Source organism: Ahaetulla prasina, chromosome 4, assembly GCF_028640845.1.
Source record: "Ahaetulla prasina isolate Xishuangbanna chromosome 4, ASM2864084v1, whole genome shotgun sequence".
NCBI lineage: Eukaryota > Metazoa > Chordata > Lepidosauria > Squamata > Colubridae > Ahaetulla > Ahaetulla prasina.
The window spans coordinates 23,485,964-23,502,627 of NC_080542.1; the positions used below are offsets into that span (position 1 = coordinate 23,485,964).

General features: G+C 44.0%; 1 protein-coding gene across 7 annotated transcripts in view; it reads left to right on the top strand.

Moving 5' to 3' along the window:
• Positions 1–16,384, top strand: part of CNOT3 (CCR4-NOT transcription complex subunit 3) — a 45,526-nt gene extending 29,142 nt beyond the window's left edge. For 6 of the 7 annotated variants that reach the window (XM_058181628.1, XM_058181632.1, XM_058181631.1 and 3 more), the window contains 8 exons: positions 829–1,144; positions 2,699–2,804; positions 4,743–4,920; positions 6,979–7,078; positions 8,330–8,531; positions 12,763–12,895; positions 13,066–13,191; positions 15,104–16,384. In XM_058181628.1, coding sequence (XP_058037611.1) covers positions 829–1,144; positions 2,699–2,804; positions 4,743–4,920; positions 6,979–7,078; positions 8,330–8,531; positions 12,763–12,895; positions 13,066–13,191; positions 15,104–15,202 — 1,260 coding nt within the window. In that variant the 3' untranslated portion in view covers positions 15,203–16,384. The other variant, XM_058181630.1, reaches the window with a different exon arrangement.
• The last annotated feature ends 280 nt before the right edge of the window (positions 16,385–16,664 follow it).

The window sequence follows — 16,664 nt, forward strand, 5'->3', positions numbered from 1 at the left end:
TAAATAAATAAATAAATAAGGTTGGCGGGAAGCACCGCTGGTGGCAAAGAGAAAAGCTTTGTTCCAGTAGGACTGCATCATGACCTGGAACTGGCTGACTGTCTCAGCCCGCTGAGCCTCCAGGTGCCGGTATCTGGCCTTATATTCCTGCAGGTCTTCCCTCTGCTTGGAAAGCCTATGCTTGTAGTCTTCAGTGAGGTGCTTCTGCTGAGTCTCCTTCTTGGTCAGATCCAATTTGAACTGAGCTGTTTTGCCAACTCTTTCTCATGGTGGCTGCTTAGCTCCAACAACTGTTTCCTGTTGGGGCCCTAAGGAGCCTGGGTGGGCTGTTGAGGAGTGGCTGGGAGGGGAGGGGCAAGTAGAGGCTGGCAAGGCGCCCCTAGACGTGAATGACATCGATTTGGTCACGACCACCCAGTCACATGACCACCTAGCCACACCCACCCAGACAGTCATTAGGCAGATCATATTAGTGGTCCGCGGGATTTAAAATTATGAATTAGTGGTCCCTGAGGTCCGAAAGGCTGGGGATCCCTGGACTAGAAGACTTCCAGGGTCCCCTTCAACTCTGTTATTCTGTTAAATGACCACGGGGATACTGCGACAGCCACAGATTCTAGGATTAGCCATAAACCTACTTGTTCATCACCTCCGTAAACGCTGTTGCTGAACAAGCAGTCGGTGAGGACTACCTGTAATTGATTTATTTTTAATCTCTTCCATTGTGTATTTGATTTTGAGATATGAATGGCCTCCCGTTTGATCAGAGAAAGTGGGATTTCTTGGGATAGGCAAATGAAAACAAACCTGTTCTCTGTTCTTCCTTAGTCCCCAGCAAAGAACGGTTCAAAAGGCCTCCACAACAACCACCACCAGCCTCCTCCCACCATCCCTCCCAGCTACCCGATGGGCGGCAGCTCCAGCACATCGTCCTCCCTGGGCAACGGGCCTGGATCCAACAGCAACGGGGCCGTCACTGGCAGCGGGAACGCAAGCAGCAAAGCTAACCCTCCGGCAGGGCATGCACCGACTACCCCAACCCCTTACGCGCAGGCTGTGGCGCCCCCACCTCCCAGCACCAACGCCTCACAGCCCCGGCCTCCCAGCACCCAGCAGAACGCCAGCAAGCAGAACGGTGCAACCAGTGAGTTTTCTGCAGACGGGCCCTGGGTTGCAAGGGTGGCTGCTCTTTCAGGTTTTCTGGGCTTCCTGGGGTGTAGACCCTGCAGTCATGCTGCGGAACACAGTCTTTAAAAGAAGCTTCTTGCCGTTGTCTGGGACAGACGGGCGAGCTTTTGCTTATACAGGTAGACCTTGTGTTATGACCGCAATGGAAACCAAAATTTATGTTGCAAGGCAAAATGTTTGTTGAGTGAGTTTTGCCCCATTTTACGATTTTTCTTGCCACAATTGTTAAGTGAATCATTGCATTTGTTAAGTTAGTAACATGGTTGTTAAGTGAATCTGGCCTCCACATTGACTTTGCTAGTCGCAAAAGGGAGATCACATGACCTCGGGACTCTGCAAGCGTCATAAGTATGAATCAGTTGCCAAGAGTGATCGTGTGACCACGGGGATGCTGCAGCGGTCATAAGTGTGAAAAACAGTCATAAGTCACTTTTTTCCACTGCCATTGTCACTCTGGGTGGTCACTAAATAAACTGCTGTAAGTCGAGGACTACCTGTATATCTTTGCTGTTACTTCCATGGTGACCCTAGTATAGGTGGCCCTCAACTTACAACTGTAATTGAGCCCAGAATTAAGAGTTGTAGGTCATTTCAGTCTTAAATTGAGGTATCCACAGGAGGCATCCAAATGAACACTGCAGTCATAAGTGAATGCCATTGCCATTAAGCTAATCAATTTTCCCCAATGGATATTTTTTTTACTGGAAAAATAAACACTGGAAACCAGCAAAAATCATAAATTGGATTTCATGAGACTGGGGGACACTGCAAAGTGACATAAAGATAACCTGGCTGCCAAACTCCCAAAATGCAATCTCTTGACCACAGGTGTGTATATAGTCATTGTAACTCTGAAAATAGGTTATAAATTGCTCTGGGGAGGTCCGTTGTAATTTCAAATGGTTGTTAAATGGCCAGTCGTAAAGCCGAGGACTACCTGTATGTAGACCAGGGGTGTCAAATTCAAGGCCTGGGGGCTGGATCCGGCCTGCAGGGTGCTCAGATCTGGCCCGCAGGGCCTCCCTGGAAACAGCGAAGGACTGGCCCGCAGTGCCTCTGCCAGCAAAAACAGGGAGGGTTGCAGGAGGCTGTCCCAGCTGAAAACGGAGCTGGGAAGCCCGTTTTCACTGGCAGAGCACTCGGGCTACCACAGGCACCCCCAACATGAGTGACGTCAAGCTGGCCACGCCCACCTTGGCCACACACACAGACACACATTCCTAGGCCAAACACAACCCTGATGCGGCCCTCAATGAAATCGAGTTTGACACCCCTGATGTAGACTATTTGTTTTACCAATAGAGGACAATCTTCTGCAGTCTTGCTGTCCTCCAGGTGTGTGGGATTCAGTTCCCGTAAATCCTATCAGGCTTGGCAGTCAGTTGAAGTGCAACTCATCCAGAAGGCAGCCAGTTGTGGAAAAAGCTGGCATGGGATAAGCAAGGAACCAAGAGGAAGAGGTCCAGAGCTCTTTGCTAGAGAGACCTTTAGCCTTTCTCTCTCCTGCCAGGTTACAGCTCCGTGGTAGCCGACAGCAGCTCAGATTCGACACTAAGCAGCGGCAACCAGACGTTGCCTAACCAGACAACATCACACAACCCACCCAGTGCTTCCACGTGAGTATCTTCTTCCCGGGTTTTTCTGCATCCTCCCTTCGCTCTTCTGCCCTCCCTTCCTCTTCAATATAACTTTTTTTCCCTATAAGTCTGGCAGCTGGACCCCAGTAACTGAAGTCTCACCAGCCCCTTCACGTGTTTTTTCCAGGTTTAGATTCAGCTTTAATGTGTTTAAAGTCCTAAGTCAGGGGTCTCCAACCTTGGTAACTTTAAGCCTGGCGGACTTCAACTCCCAGAATGCCCCAGCCAGCTAAGTTGGCTGGTGAATTCTGAGAGTTGAAGTCCGCCAGGCTTAAAGTTGCCAAGGTTGGAGACCCCCTGCTCTGGGGAGAACATTTCTTTCTACAGCTTTCTTTCCCCATGCAAGACTGAAACGGGTGAGGGATTGTTCTGAAAGCATCCCCTTCCCAGGCAGAATACCTGACTTGGTTGCAACTTTTGAGTGATTAAGAGCTGCTCCCTCTTGCACAGACCCTCCATGGGCACCTTCAGCATCCCCGGTAGAGGAGATTAAGCCTTAGAGCAACCTGGGAGTTGAAGTCCACCAGGCTTAAAGTTGCCAAGGTTGGAGACCCCTGTTCTAAGTAGCTCAAGGTCTAAATAATTAAAAAATATATAAAATTCTTTCATGTTAGCCCTTAGGAACTGACAAAGAGTTTTGAATTTCTTGCTACTTTCTTCTTTCCCCTTTGAAAATACTACCGGTAGCCCTCTACTTAACAACCACCCAAAGTTTCTTTTGTTAGGTGAGAAAGTGAGTTTTGCCCCATTTTATGACTTTTCTTGGCACCTTTGTTAAGTGAATCCCTGCAGTTGTTAAATTAGTAACATGGTTGTTAAGTGAATCTGGCTTCCCCATTGACTTTGCTTGTCAGGAGGCTGCAAAAGGGGATCCCATGACCCCGGGACACTGCAACCGTCATAAATATGAACTGGTTGTCAAGCATTTGAAGGTAAAGCATGTGATCCTGGGGATGCTGCAACGGTCATGAGCGTGAAAAACGATCACAAGTCACTTTTTTCAGCGCTGTTGTAACTTTGTATGGTCACTAAACGAACTGTTATAAGTCAATGACTACCTGTATCTGTAGGCTCCCACTTCTAAACATTCCCATTCTAGTCAGGTTTTCAAAAGCAGTTTGTTTTTTAACAATGTCATCCTACAGTTTGGGAACTGCTCAGTGCTAGGATAACTGCAGAAAATCTATAGCAGACTGACTGAATAACCTCAGTCAGTTTGTGCTGGGTTGCTACAGACATTAAGCTAACATGCCAATTATTCCTCAGAAATACAGGATTCATGTGATGTTGTAACATGCACACAGCCTGGAACATGAATAACTTGGGGAAGAGAAATAATAGCTTGCTTTTTAAGAAGAGAATGATTTGGATTAATGATGATTATTCAGTTCGGTTCCTTTGCAAATCCATGCTAGTGAGGTATAAGTAGTCCTTGACTTATTGTTTTGCAACCATCCAAAGTTAACAAGAGCACTGAAAAAAAAACAATTTACCTCAAACCATTGCAGCCTCCCTGTGTTCACGTGATCAAAATTCTGGCGCTTGGCAACAGGCGCGTATTTGCAAGAGCTACATCCTAGGGTTGTGTGATTGCTATTTGCGATCTTCCCAGCAGGCTTCCAATGGGCAAAGTCAAAGGGGGAAGCCAGATTCAGTTAACGGCTGCCTGATCCGCTTTTAACAACCGTGGCCCAAAAAAAACAACAACAAAAAACGTTGCAAAATTGGGCGTGCTTAATGCTGTCTTGCTTAGTAAGGAATATTCTGTTCCCACTTGTAATTGTAAGGCAAGGACCACCTCTGATCTGCAGTTGTAGCTATTTCTTTAAAATTTTATGCCTCTTCTGACTCCTTTTCCCAAAGAAATGGGGGCCCAGCTGTCCCAAGGGACATCTTTGTCTTGCTTCATTCTGATAGGAAAGAGCCCAGTGCAGCTCCTCAGCCATCAAGTGTCAGCAATAGCACTGGATCCAGCCTCCTGGTGCCTCTGACTGCCAACCCACCTGCCTCACCCACACCCAGCTTCTCTGACAGCAAATCTGCCCAGACGTTGCTCAACGGGCCACCCCAGTTCAGCTCCACGCCTGAGATCAAGGTTAGAAGCGCTCCGGTTCTCTTCTGCCATACTCTTCACCCAACAGACGGTTTCAAAGCATTGCACTGACTTGCGGGGAAGATGGCTGAGATGGGTGGGAAAATTTTCAGAACCTGAACATTGCAATCTGGAACACACCAAGACCTGTGCTAGAACCAGAGTTTTCCAACTTGTTAATCAGTGGACTGGTGTTAGGATGAACAAAAAGTATTCATTTGTTTAGATGTCTGAAATAAAACTGGGATAGCACAAGGTTCCAAGAAAGCTTCAGGATAGAGATAATAAAATGGCAAATTTAAAGGAATTTGAAACTTTAAATTGAGGGAAACAATATCCTAATCATGTACGTGTTGGCAGGAAATGAGCTGGTGATGGTTGGCTAGGAAACAGGTTGAGTTTGCGATACACAGCTAGATAAAACTGTCAATTCTGTGAGGATTTTTTTGGCTGTGAGTGAAATTGTGAAAAAGCCAGATTTCTTGTTGGGCATCACTAGGAATAAAATTAGATGCTAAGCTGTCAATTTCTTAATCTCCCTTAATAAATCTGTGGTATGATTGTCTATGGAGATTCTCACTCATCCAGGTCATGGTTGTCCTAAAAGTGCTTTTTCAAGAGGCAACTGGTCTTTCTGCTTTTTCTTTGAAGATGTTTTTACTTCTCATCCCAAAAGCTTTTTCAGCTCTGATTGGATGGTAGGAAATGGAAAGATTTTTACTCCTTGCAGACAGCTGGTCATTTGCATTCTTTTAGCTGGTCTTTTTCATTCTTTTAGTGAGTCATTAAAGCCACCTGGAGGTTTATCTGTGCCCTCAGGATCACCTGAGTGGTGCAAATGGGTGTGGAGCCTGCTTGGAACTGTTGAAAGGGCTGTGTTGTAGACCAGAGAAAGATAAACAGCCCTCTCTCAAAGCAGGGGTTGGACTAGAAGACCTCCAAGGTCCCTTCCAACTCTGTTATTCTATTCTAAAAAGAGGGGGAGGGATACAACATCAACTATCTCCAGTCTACAACACAGCTCTTTCAACAGTTCCAAGCAAGCTGTGCACCAGTTTGCACTACACAAGTGATTCTGAAGATCCAGATAATTTCCAGTTGGCTTTAATAACTCGCTATAAGAATGCCAACAACCAGCTGTCTGCAAGGAGTAGAAATCTTTCTATTCCCCACCATCCAGTCAAGAGCTGAAGAACAAAATGGCTTGGAAGAAAAACCAGAAACTCCGGTTGCTCTTGAAAAAGTACCTTTGGTACTAGTATGATTGGATTTGAAATACAATATCCCATTTTTAGCATTATGGGCTGAAATTGATACCACAATCCTAGAAAAGGAAAATGACCAAAATAATGGAAGGGTTGGAGCAGTTTTCCAAGGAGAAATGTAATAAGTTGTTGTTTTATACCCTAGTGAGGCAAAAGAGAAGGAAAGGCACAGTAGGGATGTATAAAATTCCACAAGACATGGGAAAAAAGGGAAAGGGGGAAAAATCTTTTTATCCACTTTCCATATTATTAAAGCCTATGTCATTCTGGTGAAGTTGAGTGATAAGAGATACAGGATAATTTTTTTCAAAGTCAGTGCATAGTGGAATTGAATGTCACAACATGTAGCTTTAAAAGGAGCTAGATGAAAAGGTGAATGTGTCAGTGGCTGCTGGCCATGATACAAAATACATTTTCTTCAGAACCAGGGGCAGAATTTTTGGGGGTATTAATTACTGGGGAACATGAAGATGCTTTCATTCTGATTATCTGCCTGAGAACTTCTCAGAAAAGGTTTGGTTTGCTTTTGTGGATGCCGCATAGGCCTTTGATGTGATTCAGCATGGCTTTAACTGTTTTAGAACAACCACTGGAGCTGCTACACGGAGCTGGGTTTGTTCTGTGTTAGCCTTTCAGCAGCTCTATAAGGTTTGCTAACCAGAGAAACCATGATTGGCTTGAGCTCCCTCACAAACTTTGCTTATGCATTTTGTTTTTAGCAGAGTTCTTAAAACACATATCTGTGCTTCCGTTCTTCATTACTTCCTTTCCTTTGGGTGTCTCTTTTGCCCTGTAGGCACCTGAACCTCTAAGTTCGTTGAAATCCATGGCTGAGAGGGCAGCCATCAGCTCTAGTATAGAAGACCCCGTGCCATCTCTTCACCTGGCTGAAAGGGGTAAGTAATGAGAAAAGGGGCAACCGCTCCTTTAAGCTATGGGTCAGGAACCAGTGCAAAACGTCTGAAGTTCAGAATCTGGGTGTCAAAAGCTAGATTCTGTATCAAAAGCCTGTGTGTCTGGAGGGCCATGATGGATGGAAATTGTGCAGGTATAAGTTTCTCTGTCTCTCTCCCTCCCACCCACCCACCCACCCCTCTCTCTTTCTAGAGAGAGAGGGAGAGAGGATCTCCTGCTGAGATCTAGTAACTTCATTTCCCAGTATTTTGAAGTAGAAAGTACACAAAACTGTAATTTAAATCCTGAAGTAAATGTAATACTTCTTCCATGTCTAGATAAAACTTTTAAACTGCTAGAATGAAGTCACCTTCTTGTCTTTGTCGTTGGCCAAATATAAGTCATTATCGGTACATGTTACTGACAGTAGCTGACATACCAGCAGATGGGGTGGGCTCTGCGTCTCTCCATATTCACATGGCATGTTTGTTATCTGCCAAGAGCTTCCCGCTTGAGCATATTGGCTTTACACTTAGGCACTCCAACTTGCAAACCTATTCAGGGTCCTCAAGTAGGATAAAGAAGGGCAGATCCTCCTTTAATGTTATTTCTTGCTCGATGGTCTCCTTACTGCATCTTTTAATTTGATTTTGTTCTTGTGTACTCTCAATCTTTTTTTTTTAACACAGTTGAAAATTGCCAAATTACACACACACACACACAAAATAAAAATAAATCCCAGTGCCACTTACATTTAGGATGAAGCCCTATTGGATGGATAGATGGATTTAAAACATTAAAATTAATAAGAATTCGGTACAAAACTAGAAAACCAAAAGGCACATTGGTGGCATCTTTCCAGTTAGTCCATCAGTCCTCTCAAGCATAGAGCACCCTCATCAAGACCCCAAGTTAACTAGCAGAACAATGTTTTAATGGTCTTCTGGAAGGCAGAAGGTGGACATCAAGAATGGAATATACACTAAAGTCTGGTTAACGTTTTCACCTATTTTTGCTCTTAAGTTATTTTCTAGTTGGATCCAGGACAGCTTTTTTCAAACTTGGCAACTTTAAGATGTATGGACTTCAACTCCTGAAATTTCCCAGCCAGCCAGAATTCTGGCAGTTTGAAGTCCACAAATCTCAGATTGTCAGGTTTGAAAAAGAAAAATTTAGGATCTTGCAATTGTCTAAACAACTACAACCCTAAGTGTGCAATTTCTGAGTGGTTCTTCCTTCTTTGTTTGCTACAGCTGACATCTTAATTACTAGCACAACATCTCAGCCAGCCTCCAACCAGCCCCCCATCCAGCTATCGGAGGTGAATATCCCCCTTTCCCTTGGGGTTTGCCCTCTGGGGCCCGTGCCTCTCATTAAGGAGCAGCTGTATCAACAGGCCATGGAAGAGGCCGCCTGGCACCATATGCCTCACCCTTCTGACTCGGAAAGAATCCGGTAAGGGAGAATCGTGGGGAAAAGCCTGAGGACAATGAGGGCATTGGAGTAACAATAGATCATCTCCTCTGAGAAATGGGGGAAGGCAGCAGGACTAGACTTTGGAGTTCTCTGAAATTTATATTGTTGATGTAGTTCAGCATCTTCTCTTAATGGATTCTGTGCATACAGGTAGTCCTTGACTTATAACCACAACCAAGTGAGTTGCACGGCTGATTTTATGGCCTTTTTGCCATGATTGTTAAACAAAATGCTACAGTTCTTAAGTGAAACATGTGGTCATTAAGCAAATCTGGCTTTTCCCCATTGACTTAACTGTTGGAGCTAGCGGGAAGGGTTGCAAATGGCGATCATGTGACCCCGGGACTCTGCGACTGTTGTAAACATGTGCGGGTTGCCAAGTGACCAAATTTTGATCACATGACCTTGGGGGAATGCTCAGATGATTGTAAATGCAAGAACTGGTGGTAAATCACTTTTCCAGTGTTACCGTAACTTTGAACTGTCGTTAAATGAATGGTTGTAAGTTCAGTACTGTCTATAGAGTTAAGTCTCCCTTATCAAATGTAATAAGTAGGTTAAAAGCTGTTAACTCAAGAGTGCAGAACCACCGACCCCAAGAGAAACTCTGGAAATGGCTACCAGAGCCTTTCTAAAAAAACGGCTGTTTTTGAAGGACAAAAGGAACTCCTTAAATACATTTGGGGTGATCACATGAAGAATAATATCGATAGAAGAGAATATTTTTATCTTGGGGTAGAACTGGGAGGTCCCTGGAGTTCCCTGAGCTTGTTTTTTTGCAGACATTTTATTACCAAACTAGATAACACCATCAGTGCTAAAAGGGAGAAGGGTTTGCTCTCATTTTATATTCTAGTGGTTTGCCCTGTCATTGTTGGTGAGAGTGGCCTTGGTTGTTTCTTGATTGGGCTGTTGCTTACTGTTAGCTTGTTTGGCTATTCCTTGATTGGGGTCTTGGAGTAACACTCAATTTTTAAGCATTTTGATCTACTGATTTGTTGGAACTTGGCTCCAGCACATCTTAAAAGTAGAATATGGCTACTAGACAAAGCATAGTTGCATATCTCCGCTGTATTGTGTCTGTTGTCTTGATCATATGCGGTCAGAAGAGCCCAGAGGATAATGGGAAACCCAGTGTTGGTACTTTCATGGCAAGGTAGGATACAGCACAAGTCAAAGCATTAGCAAGCATACCTCCAAGACAAGGGTTCTTTCTAACATTTCACAATGCTGTGACCCCCCCTAAAATAATAAATGCATTTGTATCATCCCCTGACAGAAACTAATGCTTTCACAGAGGATAGGGTGAGGCAACAAATAAAATACACCATTTTAATAAGCAACATTGGATCTGAATATCAAGTAAAAGCATGATAGAACCTAACAATTTTGTTAAATAAAGCCTTTAATGTATGTTGATTAGTGTACATTTAAAGTGACAATAATGTTTTATTCTATTCTACACGTAATCCTCAACATACAACCATAATTGAGCACAAAATTTATGTTGCTAATTTAGAAATTTGTTAACTGAGTTTTGCCCCATTTTACAACTTTTCTTGCCACATTTCTTAAGTGAATCACTGCAGTTGTTAAATTAGTAACATGGTTGTTAAGTGAATCTGGCTTCCTCGTTGATTTTGCTTATCAGAAGGTTGCAAAAACATGATCACATGATCCTAAGACACTGCGACCGTCATAAATGTGGGTCAATTGTCAAGTGTCCGAACGTAAATCACATGACCATGGGGATGCTGCAACGGTCATGATCATAAGTCATTTTTTTCAGTGCCATTATAACTTCGAATTATCACTAAACAAACTGTTGTAAGTCGGGGATTACCTGAATTCTATTCTTCTTTAGTTTAAAACTACCTTTCTAACCAGAAGGATAAGCTTGCTAGTTTTGCATAATTCCTGAAATATTTGTTCTTGAGAAAATTGCTCTTGCTTTTTGTTCCCTGCTTTTTGTATTTATACTTTATAGCAGGGGTCTCCAACCTTGGCAACTTTAAGACTTGTGGACTTCAACTCTCAGAGTTCCTCAGCCAGCAAAGCTCTGGGAGTTGAAGTCCACAAGTCTTAAAGTTGTCAAGGTTGGAGACCCTTGCTTTATAGCATCATCTATTAAAAAAAAAAATCTTGACTTTGCTAATGGCTTGTCTGGGCAGCACAAGAGCTAATTTTGGCAGCAACTCAGCTTTAGATGTGTGGGCCACAAGGCTCCAGAATTGGAGCTTTGTCAGGACTTGTTCTTATACTGGAGAAGCAAATGAGAAGGAAAGCCCACCCTTAAAGCGATCCTGATTCTGGCTGTGTAAGCCATCAGGGTTGGCCTTTCAATTATGACCTTGCTCAAGTATTCAGTCCTTCAGTCGGTGACTATCTGTGACTCTCTCGCCATCCCTCCCTGCTTCTGATATTGATCCAGTTGCCATGTGCATTCATGCAGTCAGGAAATGCTGATGAGCCCATCAGGTAGGCAAACTGGACGTAGAGCAAGGCCTGTTCTGTCCTGGCTGCCATTAAAAGGCTATGAACATAGCTGCAGAAGCTGCCTTTTAACCTTTTCCCTGGGATTGGTGGAGGGAGAGGTTCCAAATAACATACTATAGGCAAGGAAAAATGTTGCAGGATCCAATCTGGGTCAGTCACCAGGACCAGAGGTTTTGTCTTTCAAGATTTTGGACTCGTGCTGGAGCCCATCTTCAGATAACTTCTCTGTACACTTTAGGCTGTTCTATGTGTGGTATTTGTATAGTGCTTTTCAGATATAGATTGGGGTCTTGATGACTGGCTATTATCGGCTACTGTTGGCTGTTGGTTCCTTGTGCTGCAAAGCCCCCACTTCCTAAGTACTTGATAAGCTGGGGGTAAATCACTTGGAATCTGGTGGTTAGCTTCCTCCCTGTTTGTCCTAAATACGGTAGTCACAGGAGCAATCATGCAAGGGATCCACCAAGTGCCAGATTGCAAGGACACAAGTGAGCAGTCAGAGGAGGTGACCCAAACCCATTGGTAGCCTCACATTGCAGTAGACAAGGACATACATTCAATTTTGCAGCTACTAAGATTGTTGGACAAACGGGCACAAAAAGAGCCAGGGAAGTGATTGAAGCCTGGGAAACAGGCACCTTGTCAATCAGCAGGAGTGCTGATTTACCCTCAGTTTATCAAGTACTTAGGAGACAGGGATTTGGCAACATAAGGAAACAACAGCCAATAATAGCCAGCCTTCCAACACTCTGAATCTACATTTGAAAAGCTACACACAGAACAGGCCAAAGCACACAGATAAGTTCCTAAGGACAGGCTCCAGCACAAGCCTGAAAGCTCTGAAGACTAAACCTCTGGTCCCGCTGACCAACCCAGATTGGATCCTGCAACTTTTATCCTGGGACACATATATTCGCCTTCATTCGTGAAGGAAAAGTGTGCTGTCAGTTGGATGTTGGGGTAAATAAATAAATAGATTGAATATAGCTAGATTATGTCTGACCACACTTCTGCTCTGCTTGACAAATGCTTGTCAGGGCACTAAAAGGAGCAAATTCTGGCAGCAATCTTGGTTTTGCTTGTTCCAGTCCCACAAAATTGTGTGTTGTCTCCCCCCTCACTTAAGTATCATGACCCAGAGTTTGAGAACTCCTTCAACTTGCCACACTTCTCATCATGAACACAAAGTGTTCCTCTTTCTTTCTTGAGTCGCTTCCTAAAACCTGGGTGGGTTGGCCTGTTTGGGAAGCTTCGCTCCTAATGTCTATGGAGATGCTCAGTCATCCAGGCCACAATTGTCCCAAAGGTGCTTTTTCAAGAGGCAACTGGGCTTTCTTATTTTTCTTTGAAGATGTTTCGCTTCTCAAGAGCTGAATAAGCTTGGATGAGAAGCAAAACATCTTCAAAGAAATACCAGAAAATCCAGTTGCCTCTTGATAAAAGCAGTCTTGAGACTCGCTCCTAATGGTGTGGATGAGAATTCAGGCCGTTGCAGGAAGAGGGAGGGAATGGAACATGACCACCTCAGGATCCAGGCTTCAGATGGCTATCAGTTGAGGAGGGATTGAGGCAGAATATTGTTATTCTTCACACTTGGGAGTCTTATCTTTATGCAGGGGAGAACTGACAGAAATCTTACGAATTCTCCAATTTTCTCCTCGTCTTATTTCTGTCTTTTTTGCTCTTGTTCTCCCTTTTCGTCCCTATCCCACAGGCAATACCTGCCTCGGAATCCCTGTCCGACTCCTCCATACCACCACCAGATGCCTCCTCCACACTCCGACACGGTGGAATTCTACCAGCGCCTCTCCACAGAGACTCTTTTCTTCATCTTCTACTACCTGGAGGTAACAGACAGCCCCTCCCTCCGTCCCCTTTGGTAGTCGGGGAAGAATCGTGCTGCCTCTCCTCGCTGGGTCATGCCTGAGGACTACTTGGCTCATGAGCTGATTGGCATCTCTTCCCTCGACCTGCAAACCCCACAGCTCTGATCTGTTTTTCCTCTCTCGCTTCACAGGGTACGAAGGCACAATACCTGGCAGCAAAGGCACTGAAGAAGCAATCTTGGCGCTTCCATACGAAGTACATGATGTGGTTTCAGCGGCACGAAGAACCTAAGACCATCACTGATGAGTTTGAGCAGGTGAGGGTGAAGGTAACGGAAGACAGGCTGGTCAATGCAATTTTACCTGTATTAGCAAGGACTAATGGTCCACTCCTCGTAGGAAGAACGCAACTGAGCATGTATGTGTCCGTTTTGAGCAGAGTGCTTCATACATCATGGCATTTTGTGAGGGGAAACAAGCTTGTTCCAAGAACTTTGAGCAGTTCTGAAGTCAAGTCGCAGTCAAATTGATTTTTTTTTGTTGTTCTGTAAATTATATGTTCAGGTAGTGTTGATTGAACCAAGAATTAGTTGTAAGTCATGCCAGTCATTAAGCAGGTCACCCTGTGACTACACCTGAGTTTACAGTTGTTGTTGTTTTTGCAGTGATCGTTAAGCGAACATTGCAGTCATTAGATGAATCCAGTGTCCACAATGGGTGTTTTTTTCTTGTTGCGTCAAGCGACCATAAATACGGGAGGTTGCTAAATTTATTTATTTATTTATTTATTTATTTAATCAAATTTTTATACCGCCCTATCTCCCGAAGGACTCAGGGTGGTTTACAGCCAGATAAAATAGAACAAGAATAAATACAGGATAAAAACAATATTTAAAAACTTATTAAATTAGGCCAAATTAAAATTATAATTAAAACAGTAAAAAAACCCATTTAAAACTAAAAACCTAGGCCAGTCCTGCGCAAATAAATAGATAGGTCTTCAGCTTGCGGCGAAAGGTTCGAAGGTCAGGAAGTTGGCGGAGTCCTGGAGGAAGTTCATTCCAGAGGGTTCAAATGTTCAAATGAAATGTTCAAATTTCAAATGTTCAGATGCATCAGAACTTTGAATCTGGGTTGTAGGCCTGGGGAGATCCGTTATAAATTTGAATGGTCACTGAGCAACCAATTGTAAGTCAAAGACTTATCTGTAAAAACAGATTAAAAAGAAAAGAAACCCAGCTGTATTCAGATTAGCATCAGCCATGACATTGTATTCATTGCAGCAGTGCAGGGTTTGGCTACCATACAGGTCATACAGGTCAATTTAATCTGAAATTGAGGTTCAAACAATAATTTCCCATTCTTCCTTGGTATTGACACAGCAAGGATAGACTTGCTTTTCCAAATATCTCTTACGGAGCCTGAGGCACTGTTTAAGGTCATGGTCACCTTTTCTGCACGTGAAACAGTAGTTGTGCCTTCATCGGGGTTAAAAATTGTAATGCTTCTTATAACTTCCATGGGCAGAAGAGAGAACATGGCAGGGCATTGGAGGAAGACCGAAGAAGAATTAACGAAATCAGGTTCCTCTTTGGAAAAACCTGGTGCCTCCTGCAGATACCTTTTTAGTTAATTAGCTATTCTTCCGTAAGAATTAGAAATTGCTTTCCTGTAATATAATAAGCCTAGGCTGTGCAAGTTCCACCATGACTCCATATATACATTTACGAATGAGGTGGCCCCACTTTTCTCTCTGCTGCAGTCACCGGCATGGATGAATGTTTGTAAATGCAGTAAATTATACTCATCTGGTAAATTTCTCATATTTGCTTCACATTCCTTAAAGAAGACAAGATGGAGGTCCTTTTGAGGCTGATGTCGTCCATCACCTGAAAAAGTGACCGTGCCATTTTCCATCACCCAAAACAGAAACAGGATGCTTTTGATTCTTCTGTACCTCGCATGACTGATGTACTACTTTCCCCCTCACACAAGGGAAGGCGTGAAGGAACTGCTTCCTCCTAAATTGCCAAAGTTGTAAATTTCATTCTGTGAGGCTCTTACATGAGAAAGAACCAGGCCCACTTAAAGCCACGGGACTCCTGCTTTCACGTGGGAGGGTAGATATCATTTAGCAACAGAGTTCAAGATTCCTTTAGATTCCTTTTTAAATGTGTTCAGTCAGGCAAGAGGTCATGAATTGTGTTATGTTTTCCTGTTTCTGCTCAGGGCACTTACATCTACTTTGACTACGAGAAATGGGGCCAGCGCAAAAAGGAGGGTTTCACCTTTGAATACCGCTACCTGGAAGACCGGGACCTGCAGTGATGCCCTGGGGCCAGCAGGGGGTGCCAGGTTTTCCTTCCAGAGACAGCTGTGGCGGTGTGCTGGGGCGGCGGCAAAGGAAGACCCACCTACCCCTCACCTCTCTTCATCTTCCTCTCCAGATCACAACCAGGGTGGGAGGGGGCAAGCCGCACGTTTTTAAAAAAATGCATGCAAGTTTAAAAAATGACCGCAGGACGGAGGAGGAGGGGCAGCGGCAGTGGCAGGCTTCTCCTCTGCCTTTTCTTTGCTCTCTTCTGCCCTTTGAAGAGGTCAGAAACAGGTAGAAACGCCCTTCCTGCGCACCGAGTTTGGGTGCCAGAATGGAGATTAAAAGGAAAAAAAAAATTGAGAATCCCACCAAGAGTGGCTTCCCCCGTTCTCCATTTTTGTGTGTGTGTTCTAAATAAGAGCATTTCAGCCCCGTAATTATTGAAGCAAACACGAGCACCCCTTTTGCCAGCCCTCCCCAATTTTTTTTTTTTTTTGGTGTAAACTCCCCCCCCCCCATTTGGCTAGATGGCCAAGTATGATTTTTACAATATTGGGTCCCATGAACTTTTGTGGTGACCGTTCTCTGACTCCTCCCCCCTTCTACTCGCCACTGCTGGAAATGGCAAATTGGCAAAAAAATAATAGGATTTGCAAATTTGGAAGCATCAACCTCAGGTTACAAAGGCTTCCAGTGACCATGGAAATTCTGGCTATTAGCCCCTTTCAGTTTTTGGCTGCTATTATTTTTGACTTGCTTTTTTTGCAAGTTGTAAGGAGAACCCCTTAAAGGCCAACTACCTTCGTTATGCCCTTAGTCCTCCTTATTTGGAAGAGTCCTTTTCGTGACTGGAAAGATGACTTAAGGGATTCTATCTTTTTCCCCGTCCCCAACGCTGCTTCTCCTTTCCAACCTTCCAAAATATTGCCACCGTAAATTTGATTACGAGCTTGTATCTAATCTGCTGCTCCTCCCACAGGAAGACACCCCCCTCTCCCCAATAAGACTTGCAATTTATTCCTAATTGGAAAGGGAGACATTTGGGAAAACGTTGCGGGGGGGGAGGTGGGACTGATCTCTCTTCTCAACCAGCCCCCTGAACTGGAGCATCCTGCCCACGCCGCTGTTAAGATATTTTTTCGTAAGCCTATTTTCATTTTGGAAAATATTTATGAATAAATAGTTTTATATGAGTGTTCTTCTTCTGTTGTACAGGGAAAACCACCTAACCTGGGGGTGGGAGAAAGAACTGCAATCTTTTGGGATATGAGCTGTGAGTCAGAATGACACACAGTATATTCAAACCCTGTCTGAAGGCTTGACTAACAACAATTGAGCCCAAAATTTCTGTTGCTAAGCAAGGCAGGTGAATTTTGCCCCATTTTACGGTTTTGCCACTGTCTTGCCTCGATGCAGTTGTTCAGTTAGTAACATGGTTGTTAAGTGGCTTCCCCATTGACTTTGCTTGTTAAA